General features: G+C 38.9%; 4 protein-coding genes across 12 annotated transcripts; 2 read left to right on the top strand and 2 right to left on the bottom strand.

Moving 5' to 3' along the window:
- Positions 1-3616: 3616 nt before the first annotated feature.
- On the bottom strand, positions 3617-5996 carry LOC137730458 (piriformospora indica-insensitive protein 2-like). Its single transcript, XM_068469447.2, has 2 exons — positions 5337-5996; positions 3617-4939 (listed from the first exon to the last, which is right to left on the bottom strand). The coding sequence occupies exons 1-2, from the start codon at positions 5544-5546 to the stop codon at positions 3713-3715; spliced, it is 1437 nt and encodes a 478-aa protein (XP_068325548.1). The 5' UTR covers positions 5547-5996; the 3' UTR covers positions 3617-3712.
- A 2408-nt stretch (positions 5997-8404) lies between these two features.
- LOC137731558 (nuclear matrix constituent protein 1) lies at positions 8405-14552 on the bottom strand. 8 transcript variants are annotated; one of them, XR_015957792.1, is made up of 9 exons: positions 14135-14552; positions 13789-13998; positions 13453-13706; positions 13012-13282; positions 12834-12917; positions 10220-12374; positions 9527-9703; positions 8942-9141; positions 8405-8832 (listed from the first exon to the last, which is right to left on the bottom strand). XR_015957792.1 is itself a non-coding variant. In XM_068470692.2 (8 exons), exons 1-8 carry the CDS (start codon positions 14429-14431, stop codon positions 8611-8613), a joined length of 3684 nt encoding a protein of 1227 aa, XP_068326793.1. In that variant the 5' UTR covers positions 14432-14552; the 3' UTR covers positions 8405-8610. The 8 variants fall into 8 exon arrangements, 2 of the variants coding, with proteins under 2 accessions (XP_068326793.1, XP_088543885.1); XR_015957793.1 differs by having other exon boundaries at positions 9527-9641; XR_015957789.1 differs by having other exon boundaries at positions 9527-9641; positions 10234-12374.
- An 830-nt stretch (positions 14553-15382) lies between these two features.
- Positions 15383-20239, top strand: LOC137731542 (protein decapping 5). 2 transcript variants are annotated; one of them, XM_068470668.2, is made up of 8 exons: positions 15383-15867; positions 16777-16877; positions 17270-17341; positions 17514-18473; positions 18964-19059; positions 19326-19505; positions 19627-19734; positions 19823-20239. In XM_068470668.2, exons 1-8 carry the CDS (start codon positions 15720-15722, stop codon positions 20009-20011), a joined length of 1854 nt encoding a protein of 617 aa, XP_068326769.1. In that variant the 5' UTR covers positions 15383-15719; the 3' UTR covers positions 20012-20239. The 2 variants fall into 2 exon arrangements, with proteins under 2 accessions (XP_068326769.1, XP_068326768.1); XM_068470667.2 differs by having other exon boundaries at positions 15401-15867; positions 19326-19517.
- A 1512-nt stretch (positions 20240-21751) lies between these two features.
- On the top strand, positions 21752-25784 carry LOC137731541 (uncharacterized). The gene is made up of 11 exons (XM_068470666.2): positions 21752-22188; positions 22275-22361; positions 22553-22717; positions 22830-22918; positions 23346-23434; positions 23533-23636; positions 23727-23826; positions 23907-23982; positions 24084-24201; positions 24605-25136; positions 25411-25784. The coding sequence occupies exons 1-11, from the start codon at positions 21936-21938 to the stop codon at positions 25505-25507; spliced, it is 1710 nt and encodes a 569-aa protein (XP_068326767.1). The 5' UTR covers positions 21752-21935; the 3' UTR covers positions 25508-25784.
- The last annotated feature ends 434 nt before the right edge of the window (positions 25785-26218 follow it).

Raw genomic sequence — 26218 nt, 5'->3', positions numbered from 1 at the left:
ATCCTATCGCGTAATGCTGGTCTAAATCAGTGTTCCAATATAGTTATGCGGCAGAAAAGAGCATTTTCAGCTGGCCTGGTGGTGGTATGTGGCGGAAATATGATAACAACAGTCGTGTTAATCTTTATGTGTGAATCACGGGTTTGTATTGTTGTTTAGAATGCCACGACTCACAATGTCACATCTCCCAACTTTTGCTAATAATTTACATCAGCCTCAAATTTGGACCTGGCATTACTGCGGCAACTCACAACAAACTAAATGGATAAAATTGGGCTGAATGCATAGTGAAGCCCAACAAGGCCCAACAGAAAAGAGTCTTAAAAAGCTTTTTGTCTTCCCCAGTAGTGCACTGTTGAGTGGTTGACGGTATAATTTTCCAGTTCTGCATCAAACAGAGTTTCAGTACTTCAGAGATTGACCAAAACCCAAAACCCTATACTCTTAACACTAAACCTAAACCCTAAATTCTGTTATATTTATTATAAGACATACCTAATAAAATTAACGAATTTCAGATTACCGTCACGTTCCTAAGAATCGTTGCACGAATCACGAACAAGAGCGTAAAGAAAGATTCTATTGCATCTAGTACAGCTAGATTACCTATGTACCTTGTGCCAGTGCACAATGATCAAACAACCGTAGTTATTAGTAGCCTCCTAATTCTAGGGCAAATTGATACCCTAGAGGCTAAACTAAGAGAGAACGAGATTAATGAAAGTGCGGAGATATTTTCCTCTCAACTGCGAGTTAAGAGAATTGTTTCTCTTGATGTGTAAAGACGAAAATGACTTACCATCATATGCAACATTTTCTTCGTATGCTATTATATTATTGAATCAAAACGCTACTATGTGATTAGAAGTGCAAGAGTCAACAATATACAATGCATTGTTCTACCAAAACACGAAACCATTACATGACTAGCAACTGCCAATCAGTCACCACATTATCTAAGTTAAGGTGCAAAAGGAAAGTGTGGCTCCTTTAATAATATTTAATATTTCCAATTGGAAACATAGCCTTTTAAGGGGCTTGTATGATGATAAGGAATCAAAACTTTATGGAAAGCCACATCAATAGGCTTTAATAACATCGACGTTTTACCTAATCACACTCACATTTCCTCATATTTTGTCTCTTCGGTTGAATGAATCAAATAAGATACAATGAAAATAAACGATGAAAATAGTGTCGGAGAAAAGTACGGGAGCGTAAACATCACTCCGCTGCCATGTAATCTTTTGCAGTTAGAATACTTTGGCTACATGACATGTTAACTGAACCATATGAACTCTTGTATATAAATGGTGATCTTGTTTAACAAAAATACATTCAATTCTTGCGGCAAAAGCATCAGAAAAGCATTACGTAGTATTAGGGCAAACAGAAGAAAGAGGAATTGAAGAAAGCTGAGGTTCCACCATAACATCAATTGGTTTTATGGTGAAACTTCAATTTTCTCCATGGTATCAGAGCAGACTGGTCTACGTGTGAAGCCCAACAGTCACACATGCTCAACATCACTCTGTTTGTGTTGTCCCCATAACATCAATTGGTTTTATGGTGGAACTCCAATTTTCTCCATGGTATCAGAGCAGATTGGTCCACGTGTGAAGCCCAACAGCCATACATGCTCCACATCACTCCGTTTGTGTTGTCCATGTGTTAGGCTTGAAAATTCGTCATGCGTGAGTGAACATGTGAGAATGTGAGGACAAAGTCCCACATTGGTGAGGGACCAAACCTGCAAGGGCTTATAAGAGGTTGGATTTGTCACATCCCCCGCCTGGGCCCCTACCACATCTCGGGCTCGACTCCATGGTAGCACGATATTGTCCGTTTTGGGTCCCGACCACGCCCTCATGGTTTTGTTTCTTGGAACTCAGACAAGAACTTCCCAGTGGGTCACCCATCCTGAGATTGCTCTCGCGCGAACTCGCTTAACTTCAGAGTACCTACGGAACCTGAAGCCAGTGAGCTCCCAAAAGGCCTCGTGCTAGGTAAAGATGAGAATATACATATAAGGCTTACAAGATTCACTCCCCTGGACGATGTGGGATGTTACAATCCACCCCTTTTAGGGGCCCGACGTCCTCGTCGGCACAATTCCGGCTAGGGATTGGCTCTGATACCAAATTGTCACATCTCGCCCCGGGCCCCCACCACATCCTGGGCTTGACTCTATTATAGCACGATATTGTCCATTTTGGGCCCCTACCACACCCTCACAGTTTTGTTTTTGGGAACTCACAACTTCCCAGTGGGTCACCCATCCTGGGATTGCTCTCGCGCAAACTCGCTTAACTTCGAAGTTCCTACGGAACCCGAAGCCAATGAGCTCCCAAAAGGCCTCGTGCTAGGTAGAGATGAGAATATACATATAAGGCTTATAGGATCCACTCCCCTGGACGATGTGGGATGTTACAGGGTTACTCCCCATATTGTGAAGAAAGTTGGGGTTTTACTATAAAACCAATTGGCAATATGGAGAGTAGTCTAACCTCTTACAAGCAAATTCAAATTCTATCATTTATCAAATGTGAGATTGATACTTTCAACTGTGATAACAACATTTGAAACAACAAGATTCTTACCTATCAAATGTCGTATATGCTCGCAAATGAGAGATATTCTTAGCTATCAGAAGTTGTATACGCTCACAAACGAGAGATAAACTCAAGGGTGTATACAATGACTTGGAATCATGCAAACCACATCTTTTCCCAAACGGAATATTCAGAAGCCAATCAATCAAACCCAAGAAAATTAAAGAAACTGACACAGGTCCTAGAACAGAGACACTCCTCCACATTGGTGGACACAGCATTTACCTTCAATTGGATCTGGAATTGTATTTAGGGGTCCAACCTAATCATCCTTCATACTAGTCTTCTTTAAAACACGAGCTCCACCTAGCAATAGTGACCCAAATTTCACTTTCAATGTATTAAAGTCAAGCCATTATTTGCAGCTTTTTTCCCTTTGAAAAAAGCAATAAAAGGATCGCACTCTTACCCAAATTCCATTGAAGTCACTTCCCACTGCTTGCAAAAATTCCCAGCATTTATACTTAGTTGGGGTTGCTCTGTTTAGCAAGAAACCCAAATGAATTTTGCTAGCTGTACATTGGTTTGTAAAGCAACTGCCCAAACCTATGTTCTTATTTTCTATGGTACCATTATTATACATGTCACATGTGCAGCAGAGTTGCGGTCCACTTCGTATGTAAAAGATGACCACAATTCAGTTTGGATTAGTTTCACCACCAAATCACGACCAAATCTACTAACTATTAAGCAAAACGGTTGGTTCGGTCAAAAAATACACATTTTTATGTTAAAATCAAGTCAAACCCGTCAGAGTGGTTTGATTCGATTGGTTTAGTGTCTATCCCCAAGTTTGGCCGATTTTTTGACCAGATTTACTAACAGTGAAGCAATGCGGTTTGCTTTGTTTCAAGATTAAACATTTCAATATTAAAAGCAAACCAAACCACTTAGAGTGGTCTGATTCGGTCGGCTTTGTGTCCACCCCTAAATTTGATTGATTGAGAAAAGGAAAGCATATATATTGAGTTGATTCATGTTAAGAGGCAAAAGAAGGCAAAAGAAAGCATAACAAAGTAAGCAATAACATTCTAAGTTACAATTGCTTCTAACTAGAGAAGTTATGTTGTAAGGTTCTAAAACGAAGGGATCTTTAGGGATCAAGTCAATAACAGAAACATCAGTAATTGCAGAAATCCACTAAGCCACCAGAACCCATCAATGCCGAAGCTTGAAATTCCCAAAGAAGTAGCGTAATGTGAATTCTCATTCAAAATCTCATCACCCAACTCTGTTTTTGAATTGGGTTTGTCAACCAATGTGACCTCCTCCTCCCCCTGCTGACATGGCCTCACCCCAAATGGGACATGGCCTGCTGGCACCATTCCACTGACGTAACAGAGATTAGGGTTGTTCCAAGCTCCAAAACGACTCCCCATTTTGTGATAAAACGACTCAGAGAATTTAAGCTCCCCTGTGAGGTTGTTGCCATGGAGGTAGAGTGCACTGAGGCAGGGCAAAGTTGCAATCTTTGGCAAGAGGTTGCCCGTGAGCTTGTTTTCACTCAGACCCAAAAATCTCAATTTTTTTAGGTTTGAAATTGAATCCGGAATCTCACCAATTAGACCTAATCCAGAGAGGTCTAAAATTACCAATCTCTCCATGTTTTGCCACTCTAGGGTTTTCATGTCTCCACCAATTGGGTTTTTGGACAAGACCAACTCTTCCAAGGAATGCATTTCTTCAAGTGATTTGGTCAACCCACCTGAGAAATTGTTGCTCCTGAGGTCCAATAAAGTCAACATCTTTAGATTACCAAACCCCAAAGGTAGCTGCCCTTCCAGTTGATTGCTGCTCAAGTCAAGCTTCAGGAGTGAAGTCAAACTTCCAATGGTGATTGGCAAAGGCCCGGATAGTGAGTTCCTACTTAAATCAAGGATTAACAGCTGATTCAATCCACCAAACCCACCGGGGATTTGGCCCGTAAACCAGTTTCCGGCTAGAACTAGCCGCTTCAATCGGACTAATTCACCGATATTTGTTGGTATTCCACCACTTAATCCATTCTCTACTAGCACTAATGATTGGAGCTTTCTGAGGCTGCCAAAGGTTGCAGGAATTTGTCCAGTGAGGCCCGGATTCGATCGAAACTCTAGCGATTCTAAGCTGCCAGCAAGGTTCCACCAGTTTTCTGAGGGGATTGGAACTGGATGTTTGTGGGGTGAGAGGAAGCAATTGAAAATGGATAGGGATTTTAGGTGCTTCAAATCAAACAGTTGTGGTCTAAATTTTGCACTTGGGGAACAATTTAGGGAGTTGTCAAGAACAGGTCCAATATTCATAGAGGTCACATACCAAACCCCATCATACAAATCACAAGACACCCCCTGCAGTAGAAATTGAAAAACTCGTATCAAACGCTAGAAAGGTTACAACTTTTGACCTATTACGAACACGCAAAATGTTAACTCACTGAACCCTAACATAAAAAATACACATCGACTTCAAAGGAAAAACCCGTGTAAATAATTGGGACTTGTTCAAGAGTCTTTCTACTATACTATACATTGTTATTTAAGTGACTCGGATTCACCCGTTAAATTTCTCGAAACTCTAGTGATTCTAAGCTGCCAGCAAGGGTTAAGCACAACATTGGCATTTAACCTCTTGTCGAGTACAAGTAAAAACCAAAAAGGAATATAAAGTTGGTAACTTTGGATTTAAGCAATGTTGCAGAGAGACAGTACAGAAAGTGGTGGGTGTAAAAAAAGAAAAGAAAAGTACCTGTATAGGAGTCCACCCACAAGGATCCGGATAGAGGTCTGAACCATTCCACCATTTACCCACAAAGCCTTGTACTGCAGAGTACAGAGCTTCCTGCTCTGTTTTCTCCATCGGAGCTACGCCTTCATCTGCTTCCTCAGAACTCCAAACACCCACAGAGAACAGAAAGATTACCGAAATCACAAGACTGATGGGAGTAAAACCCTTCATGGATTTGAAGTAAAAGTCAATAAATTCAGAGGGGAATTTGATTAGGACAGAGTTAAAAAAAAGGAGTTGAGAGATGGAGTTTATGGGAAGAAGAAAACCATGAGAAACTGACCCAAAAGAGAAATGGATTTAGGAAGCAGAAACTACAATCATGGATGTGATATTCATGAGAAATATCGACATGGGTCCCTTGTATATATATCTATATATATATGTTCATATGAGGCAAATCACGAGTGGTTTGGGGCCCAAGCAGAATTTGAGAAAGATCCAAACGTGTTAGAAGGAAAAAGGGAAGAAGAGAAGAGGAAAAATACAGAAGCAGAAGCAAGAAAGCTGAGCTCTCTGGTCTACTTGTTACGCTTATGGAAAAGCTAAGAAAATATATAGAGCAGACAGAGAGACGGAGAGAGAGAGAGAGGTTCAAAAGCACAGTTCTCGAAGAGCAACAAAGAAATAACAATTATTATTAAGATCAGAATAGAGTAGTAACTATAAGGACTAGAGGGTGAAGGCGAAAGGATTCGGCGCTGCTTTCAATCTCCTAACAGTCTTATCAAACTTTTAATTTATTATTATTGATTATCATTCTCAGTTAATTTGAACGACATTCTAATATGATGTAAATAAAATTACAAAAAATCGGGTTTAAACTTGAGTTTAGAGAGAGAACACTAGTTTAGTCAGCTTGATGCACTTTTAAGTCTGCTCGAATAATTTAGCTACAGGACTAAATTTGCATTGATTTTACGTATGTGGGTGAGACGCTCGTTTTATTGTCTTTAAATTCGAAGTTATGTCTAGTCAAAACAAAAGTAGTTGCCTTGTATCATCATTATGTTCATTAAAAATGGTTACTTTAGTCAGTTAAAAGGCTCTGGTAGTTGGAGGTGGGTTGTTAAGATTGTGAGATTAGTTATGGTAAAGGGATAAGGATTTCTAGGGTTTTGCAGGATTTGGGGCAGAGGGAATAGGGGACCATTGTCCATGCAAAAACAGAGAGAGAGAGAGAGAGAGAGAAGAGGGGGTGCATGCAAGTACATGCAAGACAAAAAGATGTGTTTTTATCTCTCAATGCTGCCTTCTTCTCTACGTTGGGGGCCTTGGGGCTTTTCTGCTTTTGGGTTTTTAAGTGCTTTCTGAAACATGGAGAGGAACAAGACAAAAACTGCATTGAATCTCCAAAAAAAAAAAAAAAAAAAGGACTGTATGGCTCCAGACGGGTTTGAGAAATATGCTTCAAGTTCACTGTTATGGTGTATCTTGGAATTGAACCATAGTTACCAAATACCAATTGTTCCGCCTATTCCTTTCTTCATGACCAAGAGCAATAAAACAACATCCTTCCTTTGTTTGAAAGATGTAATTATACACAAAATATGAGAAAAATGAAACTGTAATGAAATTTCAAACTAAACAGACATTGTTACACTTATTAACTTTCTAGTATAGCAGTTGATAATTGATTTAAAATACCGTCAATGCTCAGTATTTTCCATACCAAAATAGAAATTAATTTGACTTTCCTTCATGGAATTATACGAAATCAATTTGTATGGACATTTTTGTGTTTTTAGGGGAGAAGGATTTTTATTGTGAGTTTTGTTAAAAGTTTACTCTCTCGTATAATGGAGATTAATGGTTGAGTGACATTTTGGTTCTTTACATTGAGCGACGGCTAGAAGTGTATTTTTAGCAAGGAAAAGCACTCATGTTTAAGTTGATAGAAAACTGGATTATCTTTCGAATAAGTCATAACTCCAAGACTTATAAGGATCTGATTGTATCAAATCTCAATAATTGAAATGATCACTTTTCATACTTTTACCTATTTTGATAACATTATAATGAGACGTTTGTGGGATAAAACTCGTCATAGACAATTGGTGTTTGTATTTTACGTGTTTCGTGAATCATGAATGATAATAGTATCATTAAATTTTGACATATGTTTTGTCTAACAATAAAAAAAGGAATATTTTACATGATTTTTTCTTTTTGCAAACTTTTTATAAATTCGCCATTGAATACAACTACAGTGGCATCGCATGTTTAAATTGTCCTCATACTACTAAACATATACCTGTCAACATAACCGAATTTGGACAACTCCTAGCTCACCATTCTCATTTGCCCTAAAAAAATGAGCGTAGTAGCGTTTTAAGATTCATAGCCGACTTTACTTAATAGGATAAAACTTGATTATTGTTGTTAGTTGCTTATGGCCTTAATTTTTGTGGACAGGATTAAGGCCATCATTGAATCTACAGTCTAATAATTAAGTAGGGAAGATAATAAAAGACAGGACAAAGTAATGGTCCAATCCAACCTTCCAAGATGTTCTCTCTCTCTCTCTCTCTCTCTCTCTCTCTAATAAGGTTGGGAAGAAAGTTATGTCCACAGGATGAAGGAAAGAAAGGTGAAGAAGCAGAAGCAGCTGTGGAAAAATCAAACAAATAAAAGCACTTTTGGAGTTTTTGATGGGGAGGACGGAGGAAGAGGACCACAGTGTCTCAGTGGAGGCTGGAGATATGGGAGGGAGAGAGATGGAGGGCTATCAGAAGGCATAGCCCCAGCTCTACTTAATTGTTTTCTGGGCAGGCCTAGTACAGTAGGATGATAAGTCCTTTTCTACACAAGCTTCTGTAGCCAACTGTGAACAGCTGAAAATCAGTTGAAAGATATGGGTCTTAAGTTTGCAGTTTCATGTTTTCAATGATCTCATTGAGTAGAGACTCCATGGTTGTGGCTTCGATGATACTTAGCACTCATTGCTAAGAGTGTTTTAACCGTTAGATTAGATTTCTACAACCATTAGAAATTTTAGTTTTAATCTAAACCATTCATTTTGCGCAGCGTTTAATGCTAAGTAACATTTAATCTCAAATTTAAGAAAATTCTAAGAGTGCTTCAATATATATGACAATCTAAAAAGACTAAGAGAGCGACGAAATCGCCATTTCGACATTCGAGTTACAAAATGAGAACGAAAAACAGCTAAGAAATCACACTGAAGCTAGTCATTACAAGGTTTACAAGCTGGTAATGAGAGTGGTTTTCGCCATCACGTTGTCAAGAAAGTCCAGATCTTCTTTCCTATTGACTTCTCGCCCGGACGCTCTTCAACGTCCTCGTCATCATAATCATCGTCGCTCTCGCCACTTGTATTGTTGCCGCCACCAGATTCCGGTGTACCATTATCTTCTGCACTCAACTCTGTATTTTCAACTGATTTTGCTGCATCAGCTTCAGCATTGTCATCAACGGTTCCTTTTGGTGTTCTAAACTGCAGTACATGAAACACAGGTTACCAGACTTTATCCACATAGTTCTACACGTTTCGGCTAAAACCGTCACAGATTACAAAACACTGAAAAAGGTAAGAGGGACATTACCCTCACAACCCGCTCCTGTGAGAATTCCACACTTTTCAATGTGGTGACCTGCATCAACTGTGTAGTCCGCCCATTCTCACCAGCTGTCCCCAACGACGATACAGAAACAGATTCAGGAATTGGTTCTACACCACCACCTCCAGTTTCTTCCTTATTTATCGTCTTCAGGTCAGCCGCGGCTGGTGCTGCTGTGACTGATCCTGTACTGATCAACGTTCATAGGCCAATTTAAAAATTAAAAAAAAAAAAAAAAAAAAAAAAACCCCCAAACATTTCCTCACATGGTAGAGCATAGAAAATGCCAACACTCAACACCTCATGCAAGGTCACTTAATTTGGACAGTGTATGACAGATGAGGTCATATGTAAAACCGTAAAAATTCACGTCTTCCAATATAGATACTTCGTTAATTCAATTATTAACTACATAAGTTTATCCCTGTTTATCATATAATCTTCCTATATTTGTTTTTTGATGTTTACATTTTCCCAAACCATCAGAAAGAACCAAATTATTCTCCATAGCAGTAACAATTTAGTAACAAGTAACTTAATAAGCAATTTCTCTTCTTAGACAGAACATACCGAATGCTTTAATTGATCAAGGAGCAATATTTCAGAACAACGGTCGGTAAACGTGTCACTCCAGGACTAATCCGAAGCTGGTTAGGAATTTATTTGTCCGGCACCTAGTGGAAGACTATGGAATAGATTATTCAGGGTTCTAACAAACATTCTATTTCATGCATTGACTGAAAGGACCTGGACAAATTAAATGCTCAGTTAATATTCCATTGCAAGAACAGAAATGGGTCAAAGAATGGTTCTTCTCAGCCCAAAAAGGAAAAAGAATCAAATGGACTACAGTGATAAGATTAAGCATAAGTTTGACATTCAAATCCGTACTTGGTGTATGCATCAGAATATCACTAATCTCAAAACTAAAATTGATAAGGGAAAAAAAGGGCCCAACAATTTTATATAAACATAACTACTGAAAGCAAAAAGATACACGCAGAGTTCAACCAGAAATTAATAAACAATCCAAAATTAATACCATGTTGAAATCCAATTGTCCTTGAAGCTTAAGTTGATTGGAGACAAATGTAACAATGCATGAAGAATAACAGACCGACAAGAAGTCTATTTAGAAATTTAGATAGACACCCTTGACGCAAGTTGGCCCTAATATCATGATCACGCCATAGAAACTGCAAACATTAATTTGTTATTTACTTCCATATTAGCTTCCACTGCGCCGTATAAATTCATACTCACATTAAGCAACTTACGTCTTGCGATGTCTGAGATTATATCGCTGCTCTCCAGGTGTTTGCATGGAGGAAGCAATGGGTTGTCGCCTCTTCCTGCGCCCACCAGCTGTCGTGACACTGCCAGAACATCCTTCGCTGTCACAATTATCTTGCTCACTTTTGGTAATCCTAGAGCTCTGAGCACGCATTCGTTTCCTCCCAATGCTACTATTAGCTTTCTCAGCAAAACTGGAATCACCCCGACTTTCTTCATGATTGTAACTACTATCATTAGGCAGCATACTTGCATTTGATGGTTCTTCTGGAGTATCTCCTATTGCATTTGATGGTTCTTCTGGAGTATCTCCTAGAAATTTCTTTGCCTCTTCAACTGTTGCCTTCACGGTGCGTGTCCTAGACAGTCTGGACTTACGTCCCCTAGCCGGTATTTGCCGACCACTCTTCAGCTCGGATTGCTCGGAATCATCAGGAACATCTTTCACCTTACTGTCAATGAAGCTATGATCATCAATTGATGGAGCATACCCATCATCCACTTCCATGGTGGTGTTATCAGATGGTAGTGGTTGAGCACTAGAGTCATTAGGCATCCTAAAGGATGCCCCAGCTTCATCTTCATGACCGATGTGCCCTCTTGCTCCCTCATTGATAAGCATATTAGACTCGTTTCTTTTCTCTTCAGTATTAACTTGAATAGTTGATAGTGGGGGCAACTCTGAAGACCCTGCATCAGTAATATGCTCCATTTTTTTAATTGGAGATACTTTAGAAACAATTGACTTGCATTTGCGCAGCAAAGATGTTCCCCATCCTGATTCTGTGTATTCCAAATCAGGAACACCTGAATCAGCTGGAGAGTTCTTTAAAAAATCAACATTGACCCTCGGCAGAGAAACAGCCTCAACTTGGAACACTGCTGGTACCTGGAGATCAGAAAGTACAAATTCCCTTGTCATTTCTCCACAGTCCTTGCAACTTTTCAGCTTCTCAACACAAGAAAGGAAGTGTCGTCTTTCCTCAATAAGTTGTTCCCGCTGCTGCTTGATCTCCTTGCTAAGCATATCAAGCTGACCAATGTCTTTGCGCATTTCAAGTTGGATAACTTCTTGCTGCTTCTTGTTCAGAGGAAGTTCATCCCTTTCCCTTTCCATTCTATGCCTTTCAGATCTTAATTCTTCCATTTGCTCATTAGTGACTCTCTTCAAGTAATTAATATTAGCATGTTCTCTATCCTTCTCCTCCTCAAATGCTCTCTCCATTTCCAGCAGGCCTTTCTTCATTTCCTGCTCCCTATTCTGCATATCAGCCTCAAGATCTCTATTCCGTGACTCAAAATCTTGAACCATTTGACTATGCTCGAATTGGGCCTTTTCAGCTAAGGCTAACTGCTCATTTCTCATCTTAGACGCAAATGATTCTTTCTCAAGCTTGAGACTGTCCTGCTCCCTCTGTATGTAATCTTGCAATGCATGTTTCTCATTTTTCAGCCTTTCTTCCTCCATGCCTTGTATTTTTTCTAAATTTTCTTTCTCTTCAACAATTTTCTCAAGATCTCTGCTAATTTCAGCTTTTCTCTCATCCAATTCCTCCCACTCTTCCTCAAACTTTTCCCTCTGCTGCTTCAAATCTTCAGTTTCCTTCAAAAGCAACTCATTTTGAAGTCTATAAGTCTTTAATTCCTGCTGCAATTCCGACAGCAAACGGAGGTGCTCTGACCTCTCTTCCTGAGTAATTACCTGCTTCTCTCTCCCTTCATGAATCTGGAGCTCCAGTTGAAGGTTTTCATCCTTTATCTTCTGAATTTCATCTCTAAGATTCTGAAGATACTCTATATCAGCAAGTAATTGTTGCTTTTCCACCTCTAACATTTTCTCATTAACTTTGATGGCTTTCTCGTTCTCCTTCGAAGTTTTCAGCTTTGTTTCAAGTTCATTATTTTTCTCATTCAACCTCTCTGATTTCTCATGCAGCGCTTGTTCCCTCTTCAACAACTTTTCTTCCCTGTGGCTGATTTCCAATTCCTTCTGTTCCACCCCATCAACCTTGCTCCTAAGTTCCTTGTTCAGAGTCTCCCTCCTTTCTTCCATTTCCAACTCAAACTCCTGCATTTCCGTATTGAGAATAGCTCTGTGCTTGTCAAGCACCTCTTGAATCTCCACCTGAACAGACCATATCAGACTTCTAGACAAGTTGTATGAATACAAACATTCGAGCCCTTATAAAACAGAAAATTGCACCACATAAAGTTTTGCAATCCATCTTCTTTTTGTACTTTTAGTTTGAGATTAAAAGCAAAAGATATGCATCAGCTCTTATTTTGTTCCTCACCTTTCCTTTATTATATGCTAATCTGTTAATGCTTCGAATACCAACACCTTCGAGAAACATGACTTCTAATTTTCAGTTAGCCAACATTTACATTGGCGTACATCCAATACATTTTACAAAAATGTGCTCCTTCAGTAAAAAAAAACACAAATGTACCCCTTTGGAAAACAAAAATATAACCCAAACACCAATGTACCCATTTAGAAAACACAAATATAACATTTTAGAAAACAGATGATACAATTTTAAGGGTCATAAGTTACATAGCTTAAATATCAGTTGGGACTCACATTTTCTCGCAAACTTAGTTTTTGCTCAAATTCCTGTAAATCCTTCTCCTTCAACTCTAAGACGTTCCTCACAGAATTAGCTTCCTGCAACCAAATTGACATCATTCAAATGGACAAAAGTGCAATTATACTTTTCTAGAAAAAGAACAAGATAAACTAATCTACACTAGTGACACACCTTTTCCTTTGATACTAAGTCATCTAGCCGTTTATTCACATCAGCTTCCATTTCTTTCAACATAGTGTTCGAAGCTTCAATCTTCCTTTGTGCTTCTTCAATGTTTTTCTCTCTTTGCTTCATAATCATATCATTTTGATTTGACTTTTCCTCCTTCTCATTTAAAGTTCTCCGAAGCTTGCACAACCTCTCTTCCCCTTCTTCTAACTTCCTCTCCCATTCTTTCAATTCTTCCCTTTGTTTGTAAAAAGTTGTCTTGTGAGCCTCTTGCCTAATAAGATTAAGAACAAGTCAGGTTTAATTTAAAAGTCGAATGATCCAAAAAACACAGACTACATCATAAATGACAAGATGTCGATTCAGCAAAGAACAGAGGAGCTATATATATATATTAGGAGAATGCATATCCTAAATGCAAGTGTCATGGTTGTAAAAGCATACTCCGCACTTAAGGAAAATTGCTCTCTTCGAAGCACACTTTCACGTGCCTCCACCTCTTGCAATCTCATGTCCAACTCTGAACTCTTTCTGTTGACCTCACCGAGCTTGGCATAAGCAGCATACAACTTTGCATCTGTCTCCAAAGACTTTTCTTCAATTCCCACAACTAATGAACTTGCATCAGCCATCTTTGCTTCAGCCTCGCGCCTTATTTGGGCATGCTCCTCGTGCATTTCCCGCAAAGCCTTTTCGAGCTGCAGTAACAAAAAATATTTTACAAAATTGACAAAGCAAAATTTAATTACACAAATTCACAAACAACAAAAGGCAGTATACCTGAGCTACACACTGCTTCTCAGCGACCAAGACTCTCCGTAAATTCTCCTCCCGTTTCTCAACCTCAGATATTGCAATCAAGTGCGCAGACTTTTCACGGTTAAGAATCTCTTGGGTTTCAATCAAAGCTTCGGTCAATTGTTCGTGCTTCGAAGCCCACTCTTTCTTCTCAATCAGAAGAAGCCCCATATTATACTGGTAACTAAAAAGCTGCCCAACAACAAATACTTCAGAATTTATTCAGAAAGTTTAAATATTTGTTCTGTAATCGATAACAATTCTCTTAATCATTTTTTATAAAACCAAAAATTAACAATGTTAATATAATCAAAATCTAGTAGCTGACCTCTGTTTCAAGCTTAGAGACCTTCTCGGCGAGAGCTTGGCGGTCCTTGCGCTCCATGGCCGCCTCATCAAGTAACCCGGCCTCCTTGAACGCCCTCCAATCGTCCATGTCACCGCTATCAAATCCCGCAGTCGTATAAGGTCCGCTCTCACTCAGCAAGCCCAATGGCGGAGGCGGACCGTCCACAAGTACCACCGCTTTACCATTCTCAGTATTCCTAGGGTTCGAAACAACGCCGCCGCTCCTCGGCGTCAGCGACAGAGCCGCCGTCGACGCCTTCCTCTGTGGCGTAAACATCGTACGCCCCAACGAAACCCAAACTCCGTATCACTAATAATCGAGTTACAGTGGGTTGCACTTGCAATACAAGAAATTGAATTGGGTGAATTCTTGAAAACCCTAATTTGGAATGTCCGTACCAACATCTTGTCAATTGGTGGGCCCACGGCAAAGATAATGTACAATTATGCATACCAAACACTATGTATTCAATTGAGATTTTAAAGGATTTTAATTCTTTTAATGAATTTATAGATATTCAATTAGGATTTTAAGTGATTTTTTAAAATTTAATGTGTACTCAATCAGGATTTTAAGATAGTTTATTAAAATTCTTAGAAATCCGGATGTATTCAATTATAATTTTAAAGAAGTTTATAACATTTAAGGTACATTAAAATAGAATTTGAATTTTAAGAATTTGAGAAAGTTGAGAAATTAGAGGGAATTAGAGGGATTTTGTAACTATTTTAAGAATCCACAAATCTTATCTCTCTCTATGAGATTTCAAGGGGATTGAATTAAAATTTTACCTAGAATCTCTATAAATCAATTAAACTCCATAAAAATTCATGGATTTAAAAATCCATTAAAATTTCTCAAATTCTCAATGGAATACACCCCCATAAAACCGAGAACAACATTTTAGGCAAACCGATGAACTTACCACATCATTGTCATAGACTTTATTCTCATTTGCCAAACTTCCATGGGCATAACCGTCATTTCGAATTCGAGACGATTCTCACCCCGCGGGTGCCAACACGGCACCAGCCAATTTTTGACGCAAATAAATCGTACAATGATAGAAGAAAAAAAATTGAAATGCCTTTATAAATTTTAAAATAAATAATATCAAGATTGATCTTTTTAATGTAAAGATATAATTTTTCGTTAATATAAATAATAATGAAAACTTTTTATTAAAATTCCATCCTTTTTTCTGAGCAAGCAAAAATAAAAATCACTGCCACTTCCTCGTTTACCGGACTCTGTACCCATTGAACCGACTTCTCCTCAGATTCCAACGAAAAAGATCGAATGGTCCCAAACCCCCACGTGTCGCATTCTCATTGGCCAACCTGTCATTATCGTCAAATTACCTAAATCGCAAAAAATCACAGGGGTTAAATAGGCATACAGATCTCTCCCTTTCCCCACGAATCCCTCTCTCCCACGGACAGAGAGAGAACCAGATAATCTCAAAAGCCACCCCCAAAACCAAAACCCTACTCTCTCTCTCCCTCCCTCTCCCCTCTGTCTTCCTCTCTCCTCCCTCTCGCGCTAGGGTTTCGAAATCGGAGCCATGGCTACGGAGACTGCTGCGAGATCGAGCTCGGCGGCCGATTCGTACATAGGGAGCTTGATTAGTTTGACTTCCAAGAGTGAGATCAGATACGAAGGCGTGCTCTATAACATCAACACCGAAGAGTCCAGTATTGGACTCAGAAACGGTACCGTTTAACTCATTTGAGTTTAATTTTGATTTTTTGTTCTCTGGGTTCCGTTTAGGTCTTGTTACCTAGGTCTAATTTGATTTGATTTAATTGATTTGTTAGTTTATTACTAGTTAATTCGTGGAGATTGGCATTTTTAGGGTTTAATTATTATTGATTTCCGATTTTTTGAATTTTCGGCAACTGTGAATTTGCTATTAAAACTGACTGTCAGTGGCTCAAGGTGCATCTTTGTATTCTATTGCAAAATTTTGTGACTCCTGTTAAAATGTAGACCTTTGTGATTCTAAATAGTTTATCTTTTCTATATTGGTTTTTGTTTTTGTGAAATTGTTTCGTTTGATTGAATCATTCATTTTTCTCTATGTACCATTTGATTAAATTGAATTGATTTATTAGTTTATTACTAGTTCAGTCGTCTAGATTGGTATTTTGGTTTAATTATTCTTGATTTTAATTCCGGATTTTTGAAATTTTACTCAATTCTGAATTGGGAAACATGCATGTGTGCGTGGATGTGTAAAGTATAAGATTCGGCAAGTAGCGTGTTCTTTGAATTGAGTTAGAAAGTACGATATTGCGATGAATTGGTGTGGCTTAATGGCTTAACACACTTCTATGTATATATTGCATAACTCCTCGAGCTTTGGGGTGTAAAAAAAGTACAATCTTTGATTCTACGTATTTAGAAGGGTTACATGGTTTTCTTCATAAGATAGTTTCACTTTGATTTTTTTTTAATTTTTTTTAAAAAAGCATTGCTTCACAGGGTTATGGAATAGTTGTATGAACTGTTTGTCTCATGGATCATAATATATGTATATGCATTGTATCATTAAGTGTTATTGTTGAAATATGGGTACATGAATTGATGTTAATTTGTTACTTTTTTCATGGCACTGGCAGTACGATCTTTTGGAACAGAAGGAAGGAAAAAGGATGGACCACAAATCCCACCGGGAGACAAAGTCTATGAGTATATTTTATTCCGCGGGAGTGATATCAAGGTTGGTACTGAGATGCCTGAGATAGTAGGACTGCACAACAAGTGTTCTATATTTATATCCGATAGTTTACAAAAATAAAAACCCCAAAATCTCTTGACTTTATGAGTTTAAATTACTCCGCAATGGCAGTTTTCTTCAATTGTAGCAGACTTTAGTTGTTTAGTAATAGTAAAGATAGATTCTGTAATGTTGAAGTTGTTGACTACTCTGTTATGCAAAAACTGAAGCTTAAACATGGTAACTGTTGAAGTAAATGATGATAATGATTTTTGATGAAACTGTAACTTTAATGTGGTGACCAGTTTTGAACTATGTAGCCTGGATTCACTACTGGTTATATTTTCATGTAAATTTGCAGACCCTAAGTCTTCCATTATTTTTTTTGTTTCCAGGATTTACAGGTTAAGTCTTCTCCACCTGTTCAGCCAACACCACCTATAAACAATGATCCAGCTATTATCCAGGTAAGAGAAGGAATTTTAACTTTTGCATCTAGCTAACCTCTACTAATTTATTATCTCTCTCTCTCTCTCTCTCTCTCTCTCTCTCTCTCTCTCTCTCTCTCTCTCTCTCTCTCTCTCTCTCTCTCTCTCTCTCTCTCTCTCTCTCTCTCTAACTCTCTTTCCTCTCTTGCAGTCTCATTATTCCCGCCCAGCTCCTTCAACATCGAGCTTGCCTGCTCCAGCTAGTGGATCTTTGACGGATATTAATTCCCATGCTCCACAGATGGGACTCCCTGGTCCAAACTTCCAAGGTAGTTTGCCATTATATCAACCCGGAGGCAATTTAGCATCATGGGGGGCTACACCTCCTCCTCCAGGTGCAAATGGTGGCGCACTTATGCCAATGTATTGGCAAGGATACTATGGCCCTCCAAATGGGCTACCACATTTACACCAGCAGCACCAGCAGTCATTGCTTCGACCTCCACCCGGGCTGTCAATGCCTTCTTCACTGCAGCAGCCACTGCAGTACCCCAATTTTAATCCCTCCCTACCTACCGGAGCTTCAAACTTGCCTGAAGTTCCAGCGCCTTTGCTTCCTGCTGCTAGTATTAGTTCCTCTAGTTTGACTGCTACTTCTTTATCCCCGTCAACATTGCCAACAAATCTGCCACCAGTGCCTTCAACAACACTATCTCTTGAAACTCTGCCAAGCTCAATGCCTAACAAGGCACCTAGTTCTGCCCCCTCTGCACCTTCTGCAGCCATGCTTGGTGCAAGTTTGCCAGCACTTTCTTCTCTAGCTACTTCAAGCCCAGATATAAGTACTGTTGTGCCACCAATCTCTAACAAACCTCATGCAATTTCTGGTCCCACCTTGCCTTATCCAAGCGTATCTCAGACTACTTCTGTTGCTGGGACATCTAATTCTTTACGCTCGGAAACACTAGTGCCTTCTTTGGTAACCCCAGGCCAGCTGTTGCAGTTTGGATCTACAGTCCCTTCATCTCAATCTTTGCAAACACCTCACAAGGATGTGGAGGTTGTTCAAGTTTCACCACCAACCTCATCAGAGCCATCGGTCCCAGTTTCTGCAGAACCGCAGCCACCAATACTGCCACTACCTCAACAACCTGCACGGGCTGGTCAAAAGGTTGTTTTGTCATGCATGCATGTGTTACACGTGCACACACACAGAAATGCTTGCATGCTCCTGGACTATTCTGTTTTATTGTGATTCATGCTTGTATGTCTGTTCATATGTGGGTGGGTGCACCAAAAAAAAAAAAAAAAAGGATTGTTATTCAATGGGGCGATTTTCGATTCGTCAACAGGCTTATTAGATTGAGTTGCTATTAGTCAGGATTAGATGGTGTTGGTTACCACTCCCCATGAGAATCTGAATTGCAGGCCAACCTCTTTGTTTGAGTTTCTTTTTGTTACATTTTTTTGTTTGATTCAGGTTTTTAAATCACTGAATTGTTAGAAATTTTTGGCTTGATGGTTTCTCTTATTCCTACCAACTCAGTTTTGTCTAGTGGTCAGGGTTTAGGACTAAAGTTCCTGTTTTGAATTTTATTATGTGTTCTCTGGTCCGGTTGGAAGGAGTTCTGACATTGGCTTCTCCCTCTTTCTGTAAATAGGAATATGTGCGTTCTCAGCCAAATGGAGCTCAATACCAAAATCAAAATCGCCAGGGTTATACTTATAGAGAGCGTGAAAGAGGACAAGGAACTGGGGTAAGGAAGTTCTTTTCCCTCACAATTCTAAAAATTTTGAATTTTGTTGGATACATATGGTGTGTTAAATGCAAACTAAAATGGAAACTTCTTGATTGGAAGTGTTTAGCCGGGAGAAGTGTTTTTATTCTCTTGACTACTTTTAATCTATAGCAATTGGAAAAATGTGAATTAAATTTACTCTTACGAATTAATTTGTTGCAATATTATTTTGCTCAGCATCACTGACACTGGCAGTGCCAAATAATTAACATTTTGGTATGCAGAGTTCACGTCCCATAACAAAATTCACTGAAGAATTTGATTTCACGGCAATGAATGAGAAGTTCAACAAGGATGAGGTTTGGGGTCATCTTGGTAAGAGTAACAAACCTCACAAAGAGGGTGATGGAAATGACACTGATGAAGATGATATTGAAGATGAAGACGAGGCTGAGTTATCGAAGGTTGAGATCAAGGTGGCATGGGCTATCTTGTTTATCATTGTAGTTAGATGAGTTCTAATGTTAGTAATAATCTTATTACTTCTATCACCTGATTTTGTTTAATTTTGTTTTTGTGCCACAGCCCGTCTACAATAAGGATGATTTCTTTGATACCATCTCGTGCAATTCTATGAGTCATGACCAGAATGGAAGGACTAGATACTCCGAGCAAATAAAGATAGATACGGAGGTAGTGTCCTTTTTGTTTTTGGCATCTTAGTTTTGGGAAGAATTTTTTTAATTTTTTTAATAATGCGGATGCTTGTTTTTGGGTGCAGACTTTCGGCACTTTTTCTAGGTATCGGGGTGGAAGAGGCGGCCGTGGTCCTGGGCGTGGTGGTCGTGGTCGTGGTGGCTACTATGGAAGGGGTTATGGAGGTGGTGGTGGTGGCTATGGAGGCGGCGGCGGCTATGTCCCAAGGGGCCGTGGCAGGGCCATGCCCACTCGTGCTAACTATGAGAGTTAATATTGGTAAAATCTAAAGCCTCATCTGCCCTTCAGAACAGCAAACAGAAATAGGGCTATGCTAGTGTCGTGTTTTTTCCCTCCTTATTTATGCTTGTCCAGAAAATAAAAAGAAGTAAATGCCTTTTTCAGTATCGAATTGCCCGTCGGTCTGTATGTGTTTCTTCCCTGACTTTTAACATTCCTTTTTATTGACCTAATCAAGAAGCACCGAGTTTAGTGAAAGAAACTTTCTGTTTAATTTCTTCTTGATGGATTCATGGCGCCCGTGGGCATTCGGGTTTTAGAACTGACCGCCTTACCGGCTTTCTTTCCGACTGAAGTCGTGATAATTTTTGCCATGGGGATGTGGATGGCCAGCTGATATCGTTGTGGTTATGGTTAAAGTCATATTCCGACTGACTGTCGATTGTCGGATGTTTGTGCATGTAGTGTTCGTCCATTAGTTTACGGCATGATTGAGTCGGACGGGATACCCCTCTCTTCCTCGTCTAGGAAACTAGACAATTCATTTAACATACGGTTGAGGTATTACATATCAAAAATATTTCCGAATCAAAACAAAGAATTAGTAAAGACGCTTCTTGCGTTATATGTAAGAAATTGTCTCTCTTTATCTGTAAATAACAATGTAACAAATACACAAATGTAGTTTGTTAAATTCACAAAAACAGAAGTCTCAAACTCTGTGATTTTGCTCTGTGTTTTCATTTTTGTGTCTCGTGTTATTCGATTTCGTCAAGTTGGTCATAAAACTATTAATTTGACATCGTTAACTTGGTTGATATGGAACTGCCGGCTTACTCAAAACTTGGCATTTTCTTTGTTGTGGCTCAAATTCCGCAACAATCAAGTTACCAGATCTTTCTTTTTTCAATTAACTTGACGAAATGGAATAAGCTTAAGCTACAATTAATTAGCTTAAGCCAAAAACGTTTTCAGTAAAAGTGCTTTATGGTGGTGCTACATTAGAAAGAACTTGAATTTTCAATAGTAATTTCCGACACGCTTATGGGCATAAGTGTTTCTTATAGAAGTCGCAAACTGCCCTCCCTCAACCTTATTAGATTTCCGATTTGCAGTGATTGATGGGATTCCTGAGCTTCTGGCATCGAGGGGAAGTTCACGCGGTGAGGGTAAGGGTGTTGCCGTGGCACTTCTTCGTCGGACTCTACACATACAGTTTGGCGGTGGCAACGGCAGAAACGGGGGGCCTTTGGAGAAGTTGACATTCTTACAAACAAAGAGGAATGTGTCTAAACAATTTTTCTGATTTTTTACTCATCTAGTCATATTTGTAAGAATGCAATTTAGTCATTGTCAACTCCGTAAAACTTTCCGGCAAATGAGTCATGTGCCACGCAGATTAAATCAAGGGGGCATGTCTTCCTATTCTTAATCAAATTTTGTTCTATTTTTTACGCATCTAGTCATCTTTGTAAGAAAGCAATATAGCCATCGTCAACCCTGTCAAATGAGTCACGTACCTTGCACGTGAGATTGAATTAAAGGACAAATATGAAAAATGAAATAAGAAAATTGTGATCACTCAACTTTAACCTGATTGTAGCAATGGTTCTTCCATGTGTAATTTTGACAAAGGTTCTGACCGAGTTAACGAAAATGATTATAAATGCAAGTTTTGATAACTTAAGAGATCAATGATAATAAATTTTTAATTGACGAACTATTATTCTAATTAAGTTAAAAGTTAAATAACGTGATGGATATTTCATTTTTTGTGACCAAACAGATGCCATTGCCACCCGCTACTTCCCACCTCCCAGTCCCCGACCCTAAAACCCTCTCCCTCTCTCTCTCTCTCGGCAATTACAAATTTCGGCATTTCTCACGTTCCCAGTTCCCACCGTAAATCCAAAGCCCTAATCCCCAAATCTCGTTCAAATAAAAAGTAATCAATAATCATGTGCTCATCTTGTGCGCCACCTTCTTCCTCCCTTTTCCTTCCCACATACACTTCCTTCCTCCTACGACGCCGCACTCTCTCCCCGAACTTAATTCTCCTGAAACCCAAATCCACAAGGCCCAGACCGCGCTTCTCTGCTTCGCTCGCCCAGCGAAACCTCGACATTTCATGGTTCCCCTCGGACCAATCAGCCAACGGCGACTATGGCGGTTGGGCAATCGTCGATTCTCCGGTTCCCCGTAAAAACCCAGGTCTTGATTACTCATAAATTTAATTACTTTTGCAAAATTGAACATAAAGATTGAGACTTTTGTTTTAATTTGTTGCGTTGTGGCAGGGTTGCCTAAATTTGTAATTGGGGGCATTGGGGCTTCACTGGCGATAGTAGTCGCCGCCATTGCTTACTTCTCGCTGTCTAAGAAAGGTCTGCGTTTTCATGTATTGGTTCTTTTGATGAGTTACTAGTGATATTAAGTTTCCATTTAGTGAAGTATTGTTCAATCAGGTTAATTTGGTTACTTGATGTTAGGGTAACAGCTCTAGTAGTTTTGAATGATCAGGCATTTGCTAAATTGTGTGTTGGGTTGGGCATACTACATTGTTCTCCTTTTGTAGGTTTTAAGTTTCAAATTACGAGTCCGTTGCATGCTTTTCACGGGATATTGAGTCGGGACTCTGATACTGAAACTGCAAACCAAGGAGCATTGGATGAGTATGCCATGGTCCCTGAGGCAAGTCCACAGACTGTTCCTATAGCTGATAGCGGAAATGTTACTTCAGGTACATCAAATTGAACGTTTCTTTAGCAGTTCAACTTCCTTTTCAATATCTGAATTATCTTTATATTGATGAATTCCGGGAGATTTTCTTACTTGTCTTTTGTCTAATTCAGCATCCGTGAAGAAGCTTGAACGCATTATAATCCCAGTTGCTGTGGATTCTACTCAACAGGAAGCTCTGGCAGTTTTGAAGAAATTGAAGGTGTGCTTCTTTATTGAGCGCTGTCAAGTCTGGACTGAGTCTCTCTGCTTTTTCTTCTTAGCTTTTGTCCATTTCAATGCCTAAGTGCATCTAAGTAGGGCCTTTAAGGTGCTGATATTTCTTAGTCTTGTCTGCATTTTTGAAGTAAAGACCAAGGAACAGAAGCTTAAAAACCAAAACGGTGCTGAGATATGAGTGGCATAGTCACTGATAACAAGTTTATTGGAACAGTGTTTAAATAATAATTTTGAATACCCATGGAACTTACAATTGTTATTTGTAAAGGAGGATTATTTTACTTTTCACTATCAGTGACGTTTTTATGTTCTTCAAATTTTGGACCTGTCTTGTCCTTAATGTTCTATATCACTGAGGCTTTGGGTCGAGTTCTGAGCATGATTTTGTCAACTGTAATTAAGGTACACAGATTATTGAAGATGATGTCAAGGCTGATGAATTGTGTACTAGAAGGGAATATGCAAGATGGCTAGTTCAATTAAGCTCATCACTTGAAAGGTATTAATTTATACATACACTCCTTGAAATATATTTTATTTGTTTTGATGAGATCTTTAGGGTGGTCTTTCCTTAGATATTTTTTATTTACTTTGTAGGAATGCAAAGCACCGGCTTGTCCCATCAGTTTCACTTGCTGGATCCATAGTTTCTGCATTTGATGATGTGAATATCGAAGACCCAGATTTTGGGTCCATTCAAGGTAAGGATTGATTCATTTACCTGCAATTGATAGGTCTTTGTTCTATAGAGATTGAAGTTCGAAACTTTGCTTCTGCATCGTGTCCCTAAGCCCTGGCGGAGGCTGGTGTCATCCCTAGCAAGTTATCACAGAAGAGCTCCAGTAATGATGGTCTAAATGGCCATGGAAACATCAATTTTTCACCTGAGAGGTAGAAAGTATTCTTGATTTTTGTTTAATATTTTGAGTTTCCTTTTATAATCTATACTAAAACAATACATTGTGCTGCAGGTTTATCTCTCGACAAGACCTAATTGATTGGAAGGCCCATTTAGAGTATGACTTTTTGCCCGGAGTAATACAGAAGGTAAAGAAGGCATCGAACATTATCATCAATGGGTGATTTTTCCCCCAAGAGTAAAGTATGCCTCTTCATAGGTTTTAAAACCTGACTTATTTACAGTCCAGATATCAACCACAGCAACAGTAGGTTTTATGGATGTGAAAGAGATCAGTTCAGATGCACCAGCAGGACTATATAGAGACATGCTGACAGAGGAAAATAGCATACTCAGAAAAGTTTTTGGTATTTCCCAGTTTCTTTGTCTATAAATTAATTTAACAATTTCAAGCATGCACACATCGCACACGAATAAAGAAATATGCATAAAATTAAACACGCATATATCATGTGTTTGAGTTGTTATTCGTACATTTTGGTGAGCTTTTGCTACTGCTGTCATTTGAAGTACAATCTAAGGAAGTTAGGTTGCTTTAGTCTTTAAAGATAGAAGAAAAGCAAGTGTGAGGATTTGATAAAAGGCACTAAACTGAGAGAAGGAAGATCTGTTAGATGCTATCGAACTTGATGAATTACTTACGTTTACTTTTGAAAACTAACAAGCAGATATATAGGATCACATGAATGTTATTGTTTCTCTGTATGTACGAGGTCTATTCTAAGAACCCCATGACATATTATCTTGCAGGACAGTGCAAGCGGCTTCAGCCAAACAAACCTTCAACAAAAGCACAAGCAGCAGTGGCGTTGACAAGTGGCAGGATCGTGGAATCAATTTCTTGTGAGTTGTTGAGAATAAAGGCTGAAAATTCTGCAAGGAAGGCTGAGATGGAAGTTATCAGGTCCGAATTGCTTGATAGGGAAGAGATACAAAAGTTTTGGGATGAGAAAATGAATGCAGAGAAAACCCGTGGTCTTGAGGTGGAGAAGGCTTATCTTGCTGCCCTTAGTGATTTGGAACAGGAGAAGATTATCCAAGAAAAGAATTTTTCCGAGATTTTAAAGGAGAAGGCAGCTATGGACTGCCAGAGGCAATTACTTCTCAGTCTCAAGAAAGAGGTCAATGAGATGTCTGAAAAGCTCGCATCTGAGAGGTCTACTTACGTTGCTGAGAATTGTGATTTGCAGAATACGCTCAACGATTTAGAGACAAAGCAGGAAAGTATGCTTGATAGGAAATCCATACTTGAAGCTGAGATAGAAGCTATTCGGATCCTTAGGTATCACCCATCTCTGCAGCTATTCATAATAATGCATAGACACATATTTTACTCGAGAGCGTGATAAATTGTAGTCATAATTAGGAACATTTCGAGTTTAGGTTTGGTTATTGCTCTCGATTTTTACTTTCTAAAGCACGTTTTGCATCTAGTAGCTTCAACTTTTCTGTAACATACAACAGGAAATTGTTATGAAGCTTCATCAAAAACCGAAAACTTTAATCATGGCATGTATATGATATACAATTCCTCATAATTTTACAAAATGATGCAGATCGTGGGTAGAGGATGAAGCAAGAAGAAGCCAAGCTCGTGCCAAGGTACTTGAGGAGGTAGGACGAAGGTGGAAATGGGATGACCAGGCCCCTTGACGGGATGTAGAGATATTTAATCCTCGTTTTTTTTTAAGATCACGAGTTGAGCAATTCACAAGGAAGATCTGATTATTTTCCGGTGGAGGTTTGTACAATTTCGAATGCAGAATGCCATTGGCATTAGCAATCTGAATGATTTGTCCATTGTATGTATCCAGAAAAATCAATCAGGAAAATCAATCGGGAAAATAATGTGATATTGTTATGACGGTTATACTTTTGAGTAACGCAGTTGAAATGTGATATCTGAAGCTTTTGTTGATGTTTCATAAAACTTTTTGAGTGTAAAGTTTTTGACCAAACAATCAATCCCAATATGCCATAATCTCTCACGGATTTATTGGCGCTGCGTTTTATTTCTTGGCCATAACGAGTTAGGATAGAATCCGTCTTGTTTATCTTGACGTAATTGGATGGAATGACTATCGCAATTTCAAAAATATTTATGACTTTTAGTATTTTATCAATGGCTTCTCTTGCATTACTGAGCATGAGCAGTTCTGTTGCCGAATTGTTAGTTTTTTTTGGAGTACTTACTAGTCAAAAATATCTTTTAATGACAATAATATTAACTACTTTCGGATGGGAGAGATTTTGAGATGTCACATGTTGTACACAATTATGTGTTTAATTTTCATATCACATGACACGATGACATAGAATTAGCAATGAGACAAAGATTCATTCAAAGAAAATCACATCATTCAC

This window comes from Pyrus communis, chromosome 16 (genome assembly GCF_041283825.1).
Source record: "Pyrus communis isolate YQ-2024b chromosome 16, ASM4128382v1, whole genome shotgun sequence".
NCBI classification, from domain to species: domain Eukaryota; kingdom Viridiplantae; phylum Streptophyta; class Magnoliopsida; order Rosales; family Rosaceae; genus Pyrus; species Pyrus communis.
This window is presented reverse-complemented; position numbering and strand designations above follow the sequence as displayed.

Bases quoted from the DNA above. Each gene is read 5' to 3' on its own strand.
- LOC137731542 (XM_068470667.2), top strand. From the start codon at position 15,720: ATGGCTACGGAGACTGCTGCGAGATCGAGCTCGGCGGCCGATTCGTAC. The intron at 19,060-19,325 runs GTAAGGAAGTTC...TTTGGTATGCAG, and splicing joins AAAGAGGACAAGGAACTGGG to AGTTCACGTCCCATAACAAA. The intron at 19,735-19,822 runs GTAGTGTCCTTT...TTTTGGGTGCAG, and splicing joins AAATAAAGATAGATACGGAG to ACTTTCGGCACTTTTTCTAG.
- LOC137730458 (XM_068469447.2), bottom strand. From the start codon at position 5,546: ATGAAGGGTTTTACTCCCATCAGTCTTGTGATTTCGGTAATCTTTCTG. The intron at 4,940-5,336 runs GTACTTTTCTTT...TTTCTACTGCAG, and splicing joins GTGGGTGGACTCCTATACAG to GGGGTGTCTTGTGATTTGTA.
- LOC137731541 (XM_068470666.2), top strand. From the start codon at position 21,936: ATGTGCTCATCTTGTGCGCCACCTTCTTCCTCCCTTTTCCTTCCCACA. The intron at 23,435-23,532 runs GTATTAATTTAT...TTTACTTTGTAG, and splicing joins TTAAGCTCATCACTTGAAAG to GAATGCAAAGCACCGGCTTG. The intron at 24,202-24,604 runs GTATTTCCCAGT...ATTATCTTGCAG, and splicing joins CATACTCAGAAAAGTTTTTG to GACAGTGCAAGCGGCTTCAG.
- LOC137731558 (XM_068470692.2), bottom strand. From the start codon at position 14,431: ATGTTTACGCCACAGAGGAAGGCGTCGACGGCGGCTCTGTCGCTGACG. The intron at 13,707-13,788 runs GTATACTGCCTT...TTGTTACTGCAG, and splicing joins AGAAGCAGTGTGTAGCTCAG to CTCGAAAAGGCTTTGCGGGA. The intron at 12,918-13,011 runs GTGTGTCACTAG...ATTTGGTTGCAG, and splicing joins ACTTAGTATCAAAGGAAAAG to GAAGCTAATTCTGTGAGGAA.